The sequence below is a fragment of the Corvus brachyrhynchos genome, unplaced genomic scaffold (assembly GCF_000691975.1).
Source record: "Corvus brachyrhynchos isolate BGI_N302 unplaced genomic scaffold, ASM69197v1 scaffold28, whole genome shotgun sequence".
NCBI classification, from domain to species: domain Eukaryota; kingdom Metazoa; phylum Chordata; class Aves; order Passeriformes; family Corvidae; genus Corvus; species Corvus brachyrhynchos.
Genome location: NW_008246058.1, coordinates 3258323 through 3275954, shown reverse-complemented (window position 1 = coordinate 3275954; position 17632 = coordinate 3258323). Strand labels below are relative to the sequence as shown.

At 43.1% G+C, this 17632-nt stretch overlaps 1 protein-coding gene across 13 annotated transcripts in view; it reads right to left on the bottom strand.

Annotated features, from left to right (window-relative positions):
• Positions 1-17632, bottom strand: part of MTSS1 (MTSS1, I-BAR domain containing) — a 129123-nt gene that overhangs the window by 45087 nt on the left and 66404 nt on the right. Inside the window, exon 1 of one of the 13 annotated variants that reach the window (XM_017746064.1) lies at positions 4837-4858. The exons of the other annotated variants lie outside the window; for them this stretch is intronic. Within the exon in view, the coding sequence (XP_017601553.1) occupies positions 4837-4843 (7 nt within the window). The 5' untranslated portion in view covers positions 4844-4858. Of the gene's footprint in view, positions 1-4836; positions 4859-17632 lie in introns of those variants that run through there. 13 annotated transcript variants of the gene reach the window in all.

Genomic DNA, 17632 nt, shown 5'->3' with positions numbered 1-17632 from the left:
CTGTCCCAGCCACATGGAGAACCTGTACACCTCTTTAACAAAGCAGCAGATAGCAAAAGTGTAGCAGGAATCCAGGCCAGTAGTATTTAGTTATCCAGATTGCCTCAAAGCTCATATTACCTGGTATGAAGACAGTTGCGCTGTTTATCAGGTCAGCTCTCAAACAGTTAACCAGTTTTGTCCTCACTGATAGGCTGCCTTTTTTTTTTTAAATTTGGCTGCATCCCACTCATTTTCAACTTCAGCTTCCTCAGCCTTACTAAAATATAATGAATTTTCAGAAAGGCAAATGAGAATGTGACTGCATAGGTTTGACACCAGCTGGCTGTTTGCGCCTGCATGTACAAAGGAATTTGATACACAACAGTGAACCCTGCTTAAAAAAAAGATACACTCCACCTGTTACAGAAAGTGAAATGAGGACAGCCATCTCCAAGCAGAGGAACTGGAGGTCTTTGTGCTTTTGGCCTGAAACTCAATAAACACACGCTCTTAAAAACACAGCAAACTCTGAACTTTTGAATTTAGAAAAGGTACAGACGCTTTCTCCTTGTAAGCAGCAAGTGAAGTTCATAGAAGGCTGCGTGCAGATCAGGTGAGACATCTTACAAGCACAGGGCTGGGCTCACTAGATCTTTGGCTGCTTTGAATGCACAGATTCACATGCTCTGCAGGCAAACTCCTGTTTATCCCATGAACCCTTCCAAACAATCCACACTATCAGGCTGCATTTAAAGTGTGCCTGCTTAAACCATGAAGAGTGCAGCAGGAGAAAAGCTTCAATTCTCTGAGTCACAGAAAGAAAAAGGCACATCTTGCAGAAAAGATCAAATGAAGCTGTCTTGGTGTACGGCATTACAAGCACAGCGTACAGCATGACACTCAGCAACGCTGACTGGAATGCAAACACCAAGGATGTGCTTATCTCTTTCTGAGAGGACAGAATAACTGCATTTCTTCTTGCAAACAAGCTCTGTTGAACTGTATGCATCTAATCTGGCTGGACTTGCCTGCTGTGACCCACACACACGCAGTTCACACCAGGTTTGTAAGACCTGGACAGGAAGGCCAAGCTTTGAAGTATCACTCCACCACCCTGAGTAGTGAGAACAACTGCAAGAAGCCAGGATTTGAATCAAGGAGAAAGACTAGAAATCAAAAGGCAGAAAGAAAGCAGTGATTAATTAAGAACAGGGCTTTGCAAATCCTGAAATTTAAACCTTGAAAGAGGAGCAGAAGCTATCCTTCTCCATCGCTTTATCCATTCTCTCACTGCAGTACAGAACACCTTTAGAACCTCCTCTCACTGACCAGCCCTCGGGTAGAGGAGCAGCACACCTTACACTCCACACAGGACAAATCTTCAGAGCACTGTTACTATTCTAGCCAAGTGCTGCTCATTTTATAATCCTTGATCAGCAAACCAGCTGGGGCTGGGCAGCTTTAAACAAGGCTACAATCCATATACAGAGTGCTGCTAAGGCTTTTGTAGCACTAACATGCAAAACTATGTTAATACCCTTCCTAGGGGATGCCTCTCTCTCCATAGGAGGGAAGTCTCTGCTCCCCTCCAAACACTGATGTAACACATTTGGTTATTAGTCCTTCCTTTCAGTATCTTACTCAGCAAAAACCAGAAAGACAAGACTGGAAGTGACCACAGGAGGCTGTTTGGTCTGCTCACTGCCCACTAAGGCAGGGCCAACTTTCATGAGGGTCCTGGGGGTCTGTCCAGTCCAGCTTTGAGTGTCTCTGGGGGTGGAGATTCCTTGGCTTCTCTTCCAGTTGCTGATTAGTGCCACTGTGAAAATTGTTTTCCTTACCCAAAATCCAGAGTCCACTGTCCCAGCAGTGCAAACATACAGTTTTCCAAGCACCGCTGGCACTGCTTTGTCAACATAACACAGCAAATACATGTGGAAAGTGTTTGTTTTATGCAAGTAAAAGCTTTGATATCAAAGGAATTTGAACATGCACCATATGTACAAAAACCAGCATTCTCCCAACCCAATCTATGAAAAAAGAAGTCTGTGGCATTTTGAAAATTACACAAAACCAATTACAGTTTACCTACATAAAGCAGCCAGACCAATTGCTAACTTGTTTCATTTCTTCAGGTTTCTCAAAGAAATAATGAACAGTGCTTTACAATTAAGTTGGTTTTAGCAAAGAAACATTCATCTGGTCATTTGACATCTCTGGTATTGCAGGAAATCCATCTAAACCTCACAGCTCCTCACATGCTCTGATGCTCCCTTGTTCTTCTAACAGACCTCATCAACCTGCACCTACAGAACAGCTGGCTGTGACCTACTGCTATTAATTTGGCCATTAAAGACAAGAGTAGGTGCCAAATTAGAATGGAGGACTTCTGACCTAGGCTTTAGGCATTGTAATACACAGGACTAGCATATAAATTACAAGTTTAGAGAAAGTGCTCAGAAAGGGTCACCTCCTATTTAGAATTTATTAACTATGTTAGCCCAGAGACTACCTTGATTTAGCACCATGTAACCAACATTCCAATATTTCACAGTGATATTGTTACATGAAAGGTTTCCCCTTCCTTGCATGCTGCTCAGCCATGTGAAGCAGGATCAATTCAACCAGCTATTCCCCCAAAGACAGTCAGCCTGAGGACAGGTCACTCAGAAATTACACACACAAACGTGCACATAGTCACACAGAGTCTGAGGAAACCCACATTTATATTACTGTGCTGGACATGCTGCGAAAAGTCTTGGATCACACAACTCTTGCCATGTGGTCTCAAATGCAGTTTGTAACACAGAGAGCCAACAGAGATGATGACATTTTATTTTGCTAACTGAAGTGAGAACTCCCAGGTTTTGAAAGCTTTAAGTCTTGGGCTCTAGTCCCAAATTACCAAGCGTAAGCTTGACTCAAATCCACCTGCTGCTTGCCAGTTCTGTCCTAAACTGAAAGGCTGAAATCTTGCAAGACAATGAAAAATACAGGCTGCAGAATAAGGATGCAGCTACTCTGAAAAGGTGTGCAGGAAAGAGGGAGTTACTGAATTGCCCACCCTCCCCTCATGGGCAGCAATGCCTTAAGGCACTGATTCATGAGCAGTGTTTTTCAAGACAATGGTGTGCACCCTACCACAAGTCCACAGGCCATGCAAAGCCCAGGCTGCAACACAACTGTGTCGAAATCATTGCAACCAAATGCTGTAGAGAGTAAAGCAATTTCGTGTGCCCAGCAACCTCCATGTGAGCTGCTCAACAACACTCCTGTGCCTGTATTCAGCATCTGCATTGAGAAGTAATTTATGGTTTTAGTTAAGGAGAGCTTCTCAAACAGGGCAAAGGTGCCTCAAATTGTTTTCCCCAGAGCGAAGTGCATCAGCAGACAGTTCTTGAGGAGCAGCTAACACCCGGGTGTCTAATAACACAATGCTGTTCTGGTTTCTCAACAGTCTTCTGGGCATTGCAGGGTCAACACAGGCCAAAACTTTTGCAGATTTAAAATTGCAGTTAAAAAGAAAAGCACACACACTTTTCACATCATTTATAGACTAGACACAACTTGCTCCAGAAAGAATCAGTCTGTTTCTCCTGCTTGTACAAATACTCACCAGCTTAACCATGCTGGACAGCCAAACACTTGTACTAGTAACTAGTTTTGTTACCACAACATGCCAAAGTGAAAAGAAACCTTAATAATGTGACAGAAGCAAGATTTAAAATATATATATTTTTAATGTGCTTGTTTTTCACGTGGTCAACTTCTGCAGTTATGCTCTGGTAAGCATGTCGTATCATCAGTCTTAACAGACTTCCAATGCAACAGCAGTTTCTGATTTATTCGTCTCCATCCCACATCCTCTTCAGAGTCCATTTCTATTTCAAGCATCAGTACCCAATGCCTGCAACATCTGCAGGTTGCCAAGCCAGTTTAGCTATGGAAAAATGGTTACAAACTACTTGCCAACAGAAGAAAATACACTCTGCATGGCAAACTGGCTAGCTTGGGCTTTTTCCATCTATCTATAAATAGGGCAATGCCAACTGCTAATTAAAACAGGTTCAAATGGTGCAATGCTGTAATCACAGTATGACATGTGTAAGACTCTAAATATATATTAAAAAATGAGGCTAAAAAGCCCTCCAACCCAAATGCTGTAAATGGTAAGCACTCACAGCTTTTTACACTGCATTAAGGAGAAAAGCGAGCTGCTGATAGAGGCTTCCCTGCACAGAAGACACAAGATACGCACCAAGAAGCACAGAAAACACAGACCATGAGATCTGTTGTTACATGGTACTAAAGCCACGCTCTCCTCAGTCTCCCGACGAGCCCTTGGGCTGCCTGAGTATTACTCGTGACGTAAGCTGACAGCAACTGCAATGCAGCACTCACACGGGCCACGAGCATCTCTGAATTCCTCTTCTGCAGCAGCAGCACTGCCACTCATCCTGAGTGAACTCAAGGGCATGCCTTCCACAGAAATAACTGCCACAGTTAATCTGTCTAGCTGCAATTCATTTCAGATACAACCACTTGCAATAGGCATTAGCCTAGATTTTTTGAACAGTTTGTTTAAAGTAGGTAAAATAAATGATTCAATTAAAAAGACAGACCCCAAAGAACTGGTTTTTGAAACTGGAATAAGGACAGTGTAACTGGGTCTTGATGGAAGGAGTGTTTCTCTACTTAAGAAAAAATTCTGTCCAAAGAAAGTAGTTAATCTCATTAATCTGCCATTCCCAACAGGATCAAAGGCCATGAAAGGCATCACTTGCAGGTCAGATAATAATAAAACAAGAAAAAGGTACCTCAGTTGTCAACCCAAGATAAACCACCAATACTCACAGGGCATGCAGTATTTTCCTCTATGGAAGATATGGCAAAACCCTACAGCAGCAGAGGTGGGAAGCACTAAAAAATTCTCTGGCAGACTCCTGAACCATAAACATTAGTAAGAACAGAATCACACTGAAGGAGGTCTGGTTTATCTATTAACAAAGCTTTATACCAGGTCTGCTAAAATGCAGGTGAGCTAAGGGCAGATCTAGGCATGAAGCAATTAAAATACGTATTGAGTTCCAAAGAGAGACATGGCCGGTTATCTATGAAAACAAAAGCAAACCTAATAACTATTTTTAAAGCACTTAAGAATGTGACTTAAGAGAAAACAGGTATAAATCAGCATCAGCAATTACCCATCCAATGACTGCCCGTTACTACAGGCAGCACTTGCAAGTCAAATCAGCAGTCACAATGGGCAGGAAGAGGGAGAGGATACCCATGGACACTTTTTTCTAGCTGTAACCAAATGTGTGAAGACTCCATTTTAAACCTAAAGTGCATGCAGAACATGGTATGATATGGTTTCCTTTGAAGTTTGACTGCCTTTTACAAAAGGAAAAAAAAAACAACATCAAAAGAAATCAGTTTGCAAAAAAAGGGTGAAGAAACTTTTCAGCAGAAGCTATTTTCCAAGAAGGCACCACCTTCCTTCAGCATGATCCATGTCTGGAGTCACCTCCACAGAGTAACATGGACAGGTGCCCCTCAGCCAAATGTAGCTGTTGACTATTAAAAATGCATCTTTCCTTCAAGGTGCTGTTACCAGAGTTGCACTGGACACATTTCAAACAACTTTAATGCTCCCAGGCTTTGTCAGTGTGAAACACTGACCTATTTCTGAATTGGGGGTACCTTAAATGCTTGAGGCAGAGGTAAGCACCTACCTCAGTCATCTCTCTGCCAAGGCACACCTCAAGAAAAAATATCCTGACAAGCAGGCAAAGACCGAAAGTACAATCTGCTTATTTAAAAATACATCCACCATCAATTTATTCTGCCATCTGTTAGTGAGGTCAAAGGTCAACCCAAAATCTGCACAAGCCAGCAGCCCTCAAAAGTGAGGGGGCCTTTTCCCTGCAGCCAGCAGCACACATATTTCATGGGCTCGGGACCTCAGACAGCTCTTTGGCTAAAGTGACATGGTACATTTCAAGCAAGGCTGGCCAGGGACAGCCTCAGGCACAAATGAGGATCTCTGGATGTACAGCAGCATGCTGTTATCCACCCTATTCCTTTGGAAGTTTTGGGCCCTTCCGTCTCTTCGTTACTTGCATCAATGTCTCCCAACAGCAGTTCTGCAACCCTGGAAAAGGCCACTAGGGCATCCAAGGATCCCTCCTAAAAATAAGAACCACTATAGATGTGGACATGCACTAGAAAGATGGGCATAAAGACAGAAATCAACACAGAGTATCTCCCAACACCTCACCAGATGTCAGACCAAGGTCCATCTTCCCTCAGTTCACAAGACTGCTTCATATTGTTGTTGGCCACCAAGGCACCACAGAATCTTAGGTTGGAGAAGACCTCCAAGATCAAGTCCACCCTTAGACAAAACACCAAATTGGCAACAAAACCATAGCACTAAGTGCCATGTGCAGTTGTTTCTTGAACATTTCCAGGGATGGTAACTCCACTGGGCAGCCTGTATCAATGTTTAACCATCCTGATTCTTCCTGATGTCCAACCTGAACCTCCCCTGGCACAATCTGAGGTCATTTCCTCTTGTCCTTTCACTTGTTTGCTGGGAGAAGAAACCAGGAAGAAACCAAACCCCCACCTGGTTACAGCCACCTTTCAGTGAGCTCTCCTTTTAGAGAGCTATAAAGTCCCCCCAAGCCTCCTTTTCTCCAGGCTAAACACCACCTGCTCCCTCAGCCGCTCCTCTTAGGACTTGTGCTCCAGTCCCTTCCCCAGCTCCACTACCCTTCTCTGGACATGTTCCAGCACCTCAGTGTCTTTCTTGTAGTGAGGAGCCCAAAACTAGATACAGAACTCCAGGTGGGGCCTCACCAGTGCTAAGTACAAGGGGATGATCACTGCCCTGGTCCATAATCCCTAGGTCCATTTCTGCTGGGCAGCTTTCCAGCCACTCTTTTTCAAGCCTGTAGTGTTGCAAGGGGTTGTTGTGACCAAAACACAGGACCCAGCACTTCACCTTGTTGAACCTCATACCACTGGCCTTGGCCCATTGATTCAGCTTGTCCAGATCATTCTACAAGAACAAAAACTTGGCAGCTGATAGGAAACATGTTTTTCTGACACCATGCTCTCCAGCCCAGTCCAAAAGTAAGGCAACGGTCAAGCTTAAAACATGCCAGTGGTCTATCAATTTAGTACAGCCAACAGTTCTGAAAGGAAAAACTTCCAGGCTTAAGTCACACACAATCTTTAATGCAGCCTCTCAAACAGAGTAATTTACAGCAGGATACGCTTCCTGCCATAAAACATCCATATGCAGAAAATATTACAAACTTCCTTCAAAATCTGTATTTAAATTGGAGTGCTAATATCGCTGGTGATAAAATAGCTGATATCGCTGGTGATATCCACTGCACTCACTGACTTTTGAAGTGACCTAGAGGTTTAGATTCTTCAGCATGGTTTGCTGTTATTTTATCTGCAAGATTTCCTCTACCACCATCTCAATGCTTCTCCAGGAGAGCCACCAAGGCAGACACCACCTGTCCTGGTGATTCACAGCAGTGAACTGGAAGCGATCTAAGGAGCATGAATCACTTAGAAGAGCTAGACCAGCATTTTGATAGAAAAGTGTACCACCTTCATCAACCTGAAAGGCTCTTTTACAGCAGAGAGTATTGGAAGATTCACTAGGCAAAGAGCCAAGTCCTCTCTCTACAGAACCTTCCTGACAATTGCTTCAATGACTGCTGCAACTGGGGACAACTGCAGGGAGAGTAATGACAGTTCTGTCCAAGAGACACAGTTCCTCTGCTCACCCACACAGACAAGTTAATGCCAGAAATAAACAGTCTGTTCTTTTCTCAGCCAACTAGAGAGGTCTACAGCCTCTTTAGGGAGAACCAAGAAAACTGTCTCCTTTAAGATGCTCTTGGTCCAATGAACAATAAAGCACTATTAATTTGAAAACACTGAACTTGCCTGGCTGTGGGAATAGAGACCTGAGCTCCAGTTTCACTCCTGGAATTCCCCATGATGAAGAAGAATGAACCCCATAATATCTATGATTTAAAATTTAGGGTAATTTCATTCTCCACAGAGCACCAATGCCATACTGGTGATGCTTTGGGAAATTTGTGGAGAGAAAATGTAATGTGTTCCAGCATGGCCTCTCTCATAAATGAATGCATAGAGGTTGTCAGCATGAGCCTGAAAGATAAGAATGCCAAGTCTCATCTTCAGAACACACATCTCCAGAGTATCTGCTTGATTTCCCGTAGTAAATCCAGGCATTACGGGGTTGGGGGAGCAAAGAGGGAAAGCAACACTAATACAGCTTCTAAGGCTATGACCTTTAAATGTTTAACTAGCAATCTATTCTTTGCAGTCAAGACAAAGCAGCAGGTGATTAGCTTCACTATGAGTCACTATGCTCCTGTAGCACCATAATTCAATGAGACTTTAACAGCCTTGAATTTTGTTTGGGATCTGCTTATTAGAGCTGTAGTCCCCTAGCTACAATTTTGTTTTGTCTCACAAGCTAAACAGGGTCAGTCCAGCTCAGTGCTGGATTGAAGAAGATGTCTTGTAGAAAATCCCAGATGCTCCAAGAAATGGGCCTGTTTCCGGAGGAGGCACTGTGAATCTGGGAGAAGGTCTTGAGCTTGTGCCTGGATACAAGCTGCAAACTTTCAGCAAGCAATAACTAAGAGCCTGACCTCTCTTCTTCACTGATCTCAGGATGCACCGTACTTCACTTGCTCAGGCTATCCAATATCCTCCAGATACATCGGACACACCATTCTTCCTTTTCTACTGTAGCTGCTGCAAGCAAATATACTCCTAAGGAGCTCTCTCACGTCTCCAGAAATGACTTCAGTGTGGCCATGTAGGAACACCTACCCACCCTCACCTTCTGCCTGATCCTTTCCTCAGCTGCTGTTATGGTATCAGGAAATTGCTGGAGAAGCTGAATGAAAGTTTCCCATAGAATATGTAACACAGAACTTCACTGTCTTTCAATCACACCTGGATTTTAGAAATTAAACAGGAAAGGATCTGCAAGCTCAAACTGCCTTCTTGACAGACAAAGCTTTTTCCACTTCTCCAGAGTAGTTTCTTTTTCCCCACCAGCTTGATAAGCAATTCTGAAAACAAAAAACATACATCCCTCCTCCCCACAGCTGAGTCAGCAATGGCAACAGCAAACTCCCAAAGCATGCATGTACCCTGCTGGCCTCTGGGCCCTAGAATTGTTTCACTTTCCCTCAGCACCTGAGTTCACCACGCCCAAGCACAGCAGAGTGTGCTCGAGTTGCACTCATGCTTGCAGCCCCTATTTCTGCTCATAGTCCAGAGGGTTACCAAAACACAAATATAAATTAATGGGAAGGGTAAATGTTTCTTTCATCAACCTATGGTCGAACATGATTACCAAGAATTGAACTACACACAGTAGCTCCTGTTCCAAGCCTGTGCCACTGGGCACACAGGTTAAGCTTTTACTTAAAAACTACCTTTGGTCACCTGTTACTGAGCATAAGGCTTAAGAATCTCTTCTGGCTACAAACTAATACTAAGTGCTTAACCTTACAAAACATCTGCTCATGGGTCTTGATCCAGAAATCCTGGGTTCAAACCTCACTGCTGTGGTCTGTTCATTTGGGTTGTACAGTTGTAACAATTAAAAAAAAAACAAATTACAAGCTTTCACAGAGATCAATGAAATATTTTTGTTCCACAGCACATAGTTCAATCAAAGCCTGTTACTAAATATTCCTCCATTTCTTAAACCAAGTGTTCTGCATTATGGAAAGGTTTATTTTTACCTCATACCTACCCTGGTTGTATTTCTAAGGCCATACTGAATATGGTATGTTTTTTAAATCCAGGATTAGACTCACCAAGACTCTTACCAGCATATCACTCAGGGGTTTTGCACGGAAAATATCTGTACCATAAGCTCCAGCACGTATGAACATAGCTTCATTAACATAAACATTTTCATCCCAGGAAAACTGCATTTTCATCAGGCATTGCACTGCTATTCACAGAGGTGTCAAAGCAGGGTTACTGCTTAAAGGGCATAATATTACTGTGACACAGGGAAGCCCTAATGAGACTTTTGCAACACACTATTGCAAAAGAGCTCCAGAACCAGTTACAGCAGGAAGATTTATGTCTAAGACATCTATACCTACAGGAATGGGAGATGTTTAATTTTACAGGGGTAAAAAACTAACACTATGTCCCTCTAACAGAAAGTGAATCAAGAGAAAAGAAATTCATCTTACATAGCAAGAAAATAAGCTGGCAAAAAAAAAAAGCAGGTGAAGAGTGAAGTCATGTTATCAACCTCATGACTAGAAAGCAAGAAAGATGCAATCTGTTTGGCTTATACTTAAATCCAAAATCTCGTATTTCTTTCTAAGAAGGCCTTGAACCGTGTCTCTGATGTGCCCTTATAATCTTGTACTTTGGTTCACACAGTAACTGTAAAGGTGCAGTATGTAGGCACCACGATCTTTGCTTTCAACTATTCTAAGATCACTTTCAGTGCTTCAACCCCTCAGCACTCCTCCAAGAAAAATCTTATGAGTCACCACAAGGAACCAAAATGCCCAAATACCTGCAACCTGTACAGAGCTGTGAAGCTCTTGTACCTATGAGATTTCATCTCCCCAACAGACCCTGGCCAATTCTGAGATGGTATAAATGCCTTCAAAACTTGAACTGGTGACTTAGAGAGCTTTCTGCTGAAACAAGGCATGCCATAAGCATCACAAGTGGAGGTTTAAGGGGGAAAATGCCTGGATAAAGCATATGCTTGGCAGCTAGGCTATGGAGGCCCTAAACCTTTCCATTTTAAAAGCAGTGCAATCTCTACACCACATCCCATGTCCCAGGAGCATGGGAGCAGATATATCCCTGGCCTGGCAGTCTGGGCTCTGCACACTATAACTTGAGCAGCTCCTGTCGCTGGTGGGTAAAACATAAAAAACACCATCAGCCTGAGAACAGGCATGGGTTGTGCTCATGTATGCCCAGCACAGGGAAGATGGTCCTTCCCTTCAAGGAGCACAAGTGACTGACATTTGGTCAATTAGTTCTCTATGAACATGCAGCCAGGGACCTGGTAACAAAAACATTATTTTTTTTCTTCTTGATTTGGTAGAAAAGACATTGAAACGTTTTAATCTGCAACACAGACTGATAAAACCAGCTGCCCAACAGACAGGCTTTATTCTCCTTGGAGGGCTTGAGAGCAACTTTACTGCCTGCCGGGTAAGTCATGTTTACAGCAGATCTTCTGAGCTGCTCAGCCTTCTGGATGAATTTAAAAATCAGACCAGAGGGTAGATTTGCAGAGCAGTAATTAGCACAGGAGATGGTGGAGAAGCGATTGAGAAGAATAATTTAGTCTGTGTCAACATGGAGGGCTTGTCCAAACTTCTGGGTTGCTCATGGAAGAAAGGCAGAGAAGGGGGATCTGCACTCCACAACTGCTTCCCACAGATCACCTTGAGAAGCCTTAATCAGCCTTGCAACATTTCCTCCTTCCCATTTCAGGGCTTTTAATTTTTTTTTTTAATATTAAAAAAAAAAAAAAAAAAAAAAAAAAAAAAAAAAAAAAAAAAAAAAAAAAAAAAAAAGGCAGGCCATGGGTATCCCTGACAGACAGCACCACCATGTTGCCACAGTGACTGTAACAGTACACGGTCAGTTGGCAGGCAGAGGATTTCCTCACCACTGTACTTCTGCTAATGAGTCAGCAAGTGCCTTAACGTAAACACGCCACCAGCTTGACCAGGCTTGTTACTGTGCAACTGCACCCCAGAGCAGAGCAGATGGAAGAGCTCCTGCTGTACCAGCTGGATTTAACCCCACTACCCTCTAAACCACTTCCACAAAAAGCCAGCTTAATAGGGAACTTCAGCCACCATTTTCACAGAACTCAGCATCACTGTTTCCATCTCAGATGCACTGCATCAGCATCAAAACAAAACAGTCATCAGAAGTTAAAAAGACAATTATGAGCTCAAAACCAAAACTCAGGTCAGAGGAGGACCAGGAATCACCAGGCAGTGCACCTCCTTCTGGGTTCTCCTGATACAAAACTGAGCCATGGCAGCAAAACTCATACATTGCCTCTCATGCACAAAGAGAGCAGAGAACACATCAAACAAGCTTCTAAAGGAAGGGTTGGTTTATTTGTGCCTCTCTCCATTCTCAGGAACTACCAACCTTTTTTTCAAGCCAGTAAGAACCTGTCACTGACATTTCAGCAACAGCCAAAAGCAGTACCAGTAGTGTCAATCCCAACACATACTCCTCCAGTTACTCCTAATATGTTCGTTCTCCTGGAATTAAATTTGTGAACATGGGTCCCAGAGTACACACAATCACTGCAAACTCAAAAGCACAGAAACTAACAAAAACATTAATTTACCTTATGTAAATGGTTTAAGTACTCATATCCCTTAGACTTCAATATGTAAAACACCACAAGCAGATTCATACAAGAGTTAAATATGGAGTCATGGACAGATCAAGTAGGAGGTGGACAGGTCTTCTTGCCAAGGGGTATTTATTGACTTTCTTAAAATGGCAAATGGGCATTACCTCGGGAAGTAAAAAAGTGCTTCAAGAAGAGAAATAACACCACAAGTAAAATGAGATCAAATCCAGCCCTTTCCAACTTTCAACCCGACTCTGCCCTCTCTCTCATTTTCCAAGGCATTTCCCATCTCTATCTGTGCCTGGTCGAGAGAAGCAAGTCTGACACAGCAGACAGTCTGCTCCTGTTTCATAAAGGAACAGCAATTCCTGAAAAAAAAAGCAGGGCTAAGAATAAATCCCAGTGGTCAGAATAAGTACATGAACTAAGTACAAGGCACTCATAAGAAGATTTATTAGGTCTCAAGCTGTAACAGCACTATGAATCTTAGTGGTGCCCTATTTGCTATCCGTGTATGCCTTTAAATCAATGATAGAAGTTCACTTGGCACAGAACACATATCGTGAAGAGTTTCACCTGCAATGGTTTACTTCTAGCCCTTCCCAATTCATTTGTGTTAAGCCAAAAACTGGTGGCAAAAGATGGAGAAGTCCCACAGTGTCTACAAGCTGGTGAGCACATAGGGTTGCCAAGCAATTTGGCAGGATGGGACTGCTGCACTACAACCAGTAAGCTCAGAATGCACATTAGACATGTGAGTCAGTCAGTGATCATGGAACACTAACAGCAGGTAATTTTACCTCCAAGGACGGACTCCTTTTTATCTGGAACCTGTGATCTGAACCCTGAAAAATCAAGGTATTATGGAAATGGATGCTGGTGTTGCTGTTAGAGCCAGCCTGCAAATGTGGCTGGACAAGGTGCCTTGGAGGGAAACATGGGCTGTTCCAGGCGGTCCTGTTTGCAGGTGGGCCAAAAGGGCCATCAAAGAAGCCCACAGAGATGATGCCATGAAGGGCAGGACTGTTACCACTGATGGTTACTGACCAACAGAAACAACATGGAGCAAAAGGGGCAGTGAAAGAGGGGAAGGAAGAGCCTCCAGAGTACAAATCCACCAATGGCAGGTCTCTTTTTCCTCCTGTTCTCCACATGAAATCACTACACATCTGCCATCACAACCAGACTCCTCTACATGGCAGGATCACCACCTCTTCTCTTGCGACTACGGAAGATTTTCGCATCTTACATCACAAAGCACATACGAGCCCTCTGGTGCTCAGTACATTCAGCACAGGGGACAGTGACCTTCTATGGAGGTCCCATAACCACTGCCCCACATCCTTTTGTACAACCTGGTTTTCAAGACTAAATCCAGGCAGTAGCACAAGCTTGTTTGCTGTGGTCCACAAACCTCTGTATTGCTCATTTGAACCAACACCACCAGATCATTTGACCTAAAATGATATCAACACCTTCAGTTCACAAGCAGACACTTCCATCTAACACTAACTTTGGTGGTGGCTTCTCTCCTGGGAGCATGTTTCCAGTGCAAAAAGCATAGTAAACAAATTTATTTGCAAAAGCCTTTGGAGAGCTTTGAAGGTAAAGAAATATTCAGTCACAACCAGCGTGCTCCCAGTTAAAGTACAGCTAAATGGCCCTGCAGCCACACATCATCTCTTAAATCACTAATTTCCTGATACATCGTTAATGTGAATACAACAAAAGAAAAGACATGAAGTCATAAAAATCCTGCCCTTTTAAACACACCCAGTATTTGCTGGTCCTGCATCCCAACTGCAGAAACTTGCCTGGGATTACTGGGGAAACAAATGGATGGAAATGTTAGTTCCAAGGTCTACGTATTTTTTCCAGGATGAAAAGGGTCCCTGCAGGGCTGGTTCAGACACAAACTACAGGAGATGAGGAACGTCCTGGCTAATGCCCAGGGGTCTGTTCACATTCACTGCATGCTCCTTAGTACGTTTGCCTACAGTATCTCTTATTTCACAATAGGTTATTCTATTTGTACAAACCTCACTCAACCTTCGTTTGCTAAGGACAAACAAAACTTAAAGGAACCCCTCAGTGTTCCCAACAAGCTACAGCACAGCTCTTCCTTTATTTCTCTTGTTGTACAAGAGACTTAAGGTGACCAGCTCACATGAGCTGTCTGGGAAAACAGTGATCTGCTCTGGCATGCAGTGCAGGCTGCAGGTCTTGGAGGGACCATTTCTGCCAGAAATCTCACAATCAACAGCGAGAGGCCTCATGGTGAGAGGCTGGAAGGTGGCAATGGGATTTTGCAGCAGCTCTGAGCCCTCACCACCAACAGTGGCTCTGCTGTGCATTGAGGATTATTGATTATCCTCTCCTAATCCCATGCTTGAATGCTCAGGGCAAAAGAAAAAAAAAATTGTATTATATATAGATAGATAGCTATTTAAAATCATTAACAGAGATTTATATCTCTGAGCTAGTCTTCTGTTCTCTGGGGAAACCAGACAGCTGCATAGTAAGAGACTGAATGTTACAATAAAATGAAAAAATGGGCTTCAGTAAATCATTAGGCTAAAGCTTATAATATTTATCTGTAATGTCACGTCCTCACCATCTACAAAAGCAAATGCATAACTTTTTGTTTTTCTTTTATCAACTGTTAAACTTTCATGTTACTACAGAAGATTGAAGCTTTTTTTTTTTTAAAGCCCTGAACATCAGGGACTGCAGTTTCTTGTCATGGAAGTGATGGATACTTGAATGCCAATACATATTTTGCAAAAGGAACTGGAGATAAAATATATGCAAATAAAGTTTTGAGGGTGAGGCTGTTCACCTTTTGCTGATGATCCGGCAGCCAGATGTGCCCAAAACTTCATTAACAAGGCAGTTTTATGAGATTATTTTTACCAATTCTGCTCCATCTTCCCTCATCTAGTCTTCTACTGGTACACTCCATCCCTACATTTCCAAGTATATGATATATACAACAAGGTTAAGGCAGCAGCAGAGCCAGTTTGAGGCTCCTCCTGTGAGCTGTGGCACTCCTGCAATGGGAGGGGAGGACAGGCAGAAAGCCTGGAAGAAGGCAGACTCATTTCAAGAGCAGAAGGAGCTTTTTGGGGTCAGCAGTCGCTCTCCTACCCTCTCCCTTGTACGGTGCACTGCTCCTCCCCCAGCCAGCCTTGCTCTACCTCCCCAGCCCCAGAATGGGGAGATGGGAAGCCCAGGGCTGGGCACTGCTATGCAGGCACAACGGGTGGAGGAGGAAAAGGATGGCCCTGTAGACATCCCTCTGGGACACCAGCTGATGGCAGATACAGACAGCTGTGTCCCAATGTCCTCCCCAACAGGCTGGGGCAGGTGCACAGAGAGGGGCAGCTGCAGCCCAAGGGGACGTGTGGCCATGTCCCCAAGACTCAGTAGTGACCAAGACAAGGGGCAGCCAGTGTTGCATCAAGAGCAATGTGTCTGCATGATCTCTCTGTTAAAAGCTCAGCTCTTCCCGCTCTGGGTACAGCTGTCATTTTCCAGCCTTGCACTCTCACAATCTACAGGCACAGACACTTCACCTCTCCCTCTACGGCCTTCACCTCCCCTACTACGGCCACCAGCACAGGAAGGACTGTTGGGGAAGTGGGACGAATCAGTCTCAGGCATTTTAGGGATCCAAATAATTACATGAAATCTTGTTTCCATTTTTTAGAAGAAGAATAGAGCAGTAAAGCTCTCTGCTCCCTCAGGCTTGACATTCAAAAATTAGCATTTGTTTGTTTTACAGAACAGAACTTGCTTTATCCAATTTAGACCCAATCCGTTAATCTAGAAACAAAAGCAAAAAAATAGTGAAATTACTACTAAGGGGGATTTCAAGAAGTCTACACTTTGCTGTGTTTTTCTGAGATATTAAGAATAGGGTCTTACATTTATTCTACTGTATTTCCTGCTGGCACAAATGCAAAATTCAAAGCTGCTGTGCTGCTTTTGTCTGCTGCTGCTGATGTACAGTGTAACTATGTGTTCAATCCAGCCTGGGAGGGCTGCTCTTTAAACTCTAATTTGAAGCATGATTTCCAAAATCTTGATCATACGAATCCATGAACAGATCTCTCAACTGCTCTATGCAAACCCTCAAATTACTGCTATGCTCAAGTCCTTGAAGTCCACCAAATTAGCAAGCTCTAGCCCACAGGACTAAGGTTCACAGAAGTTCAGCCCCAGCTTATATAAGGGACAGAATTGGTGTGTTTGCCTTTAAAAAAATTCACTAAGATAAATACTAAGGTCGGCAAACACGCTGTGCAATATTTAACAAGAAAAAGCTGTGACCTTAACAGGATTTGCAGCCTAAAACTGTTCCTGAAGGCAACAAACATGACATGATCATTCTGACAGCTGTGACAAATTAGGTTTCATTTGCCTGAGAGCCAGCCATGTTCATTTAACTGCAATTACGGGCACATCATGATCCCCATGCTGGGGAAATGCACCCAGCCATCCAGCCAGACAGCGGAACAAAGCATCTTCTACAGATCAACCTCTTCAAATGCTTCTTCTGTAACAACACCAAGTCTTCAAAAACAACCACTTGTTAACATGCACCAGTAGCTTCCCCAGGTGTTTATCATAGTCCCTCAGCTCTTTTTCAACTGGTGGAACAACAAAATCTGCTTCAGATGCATTAAATTCTGCATCCCTTCCCTGTATGCCTGGTTGTCAAATGCAGTGCTTGCAGGAGAACATGCTATTTATAGCTTTTTACTGTCTGGTCCAATCCAGGAGATTTGAAAATTGTCTCATCCAGCCTGAAATGCTATTTTGAAAGACTAAAAATATAAATTACTTCATTTTTAGTTTTGGTAACTTGCCTTTATGCCTGAGAACATATCTGGACCTTGTGATCTTAAGAGCAAAATTCTCCATACTTATCTATAATTTCATAAAAACCCTTTCCTTATCTGCTTATACTTCAGCCCCACCAAAGAAGAAAGCTTCAATCTATTATAGATTTTACCATATTTAGTTGGTAAGTTAATTTAAACGAAGAAAAAAAACCACCTCTGGGATGTGTCCATCAGCTTCCTTGAGAATTCCTAGATAAGACATCCACAGTGAGTCTAATCCATTTAGACTCAGAAAACATCATTAATTTTTTCTGTAAGACAACATTTCTTTATTCCCAAGCAGGACTTTACA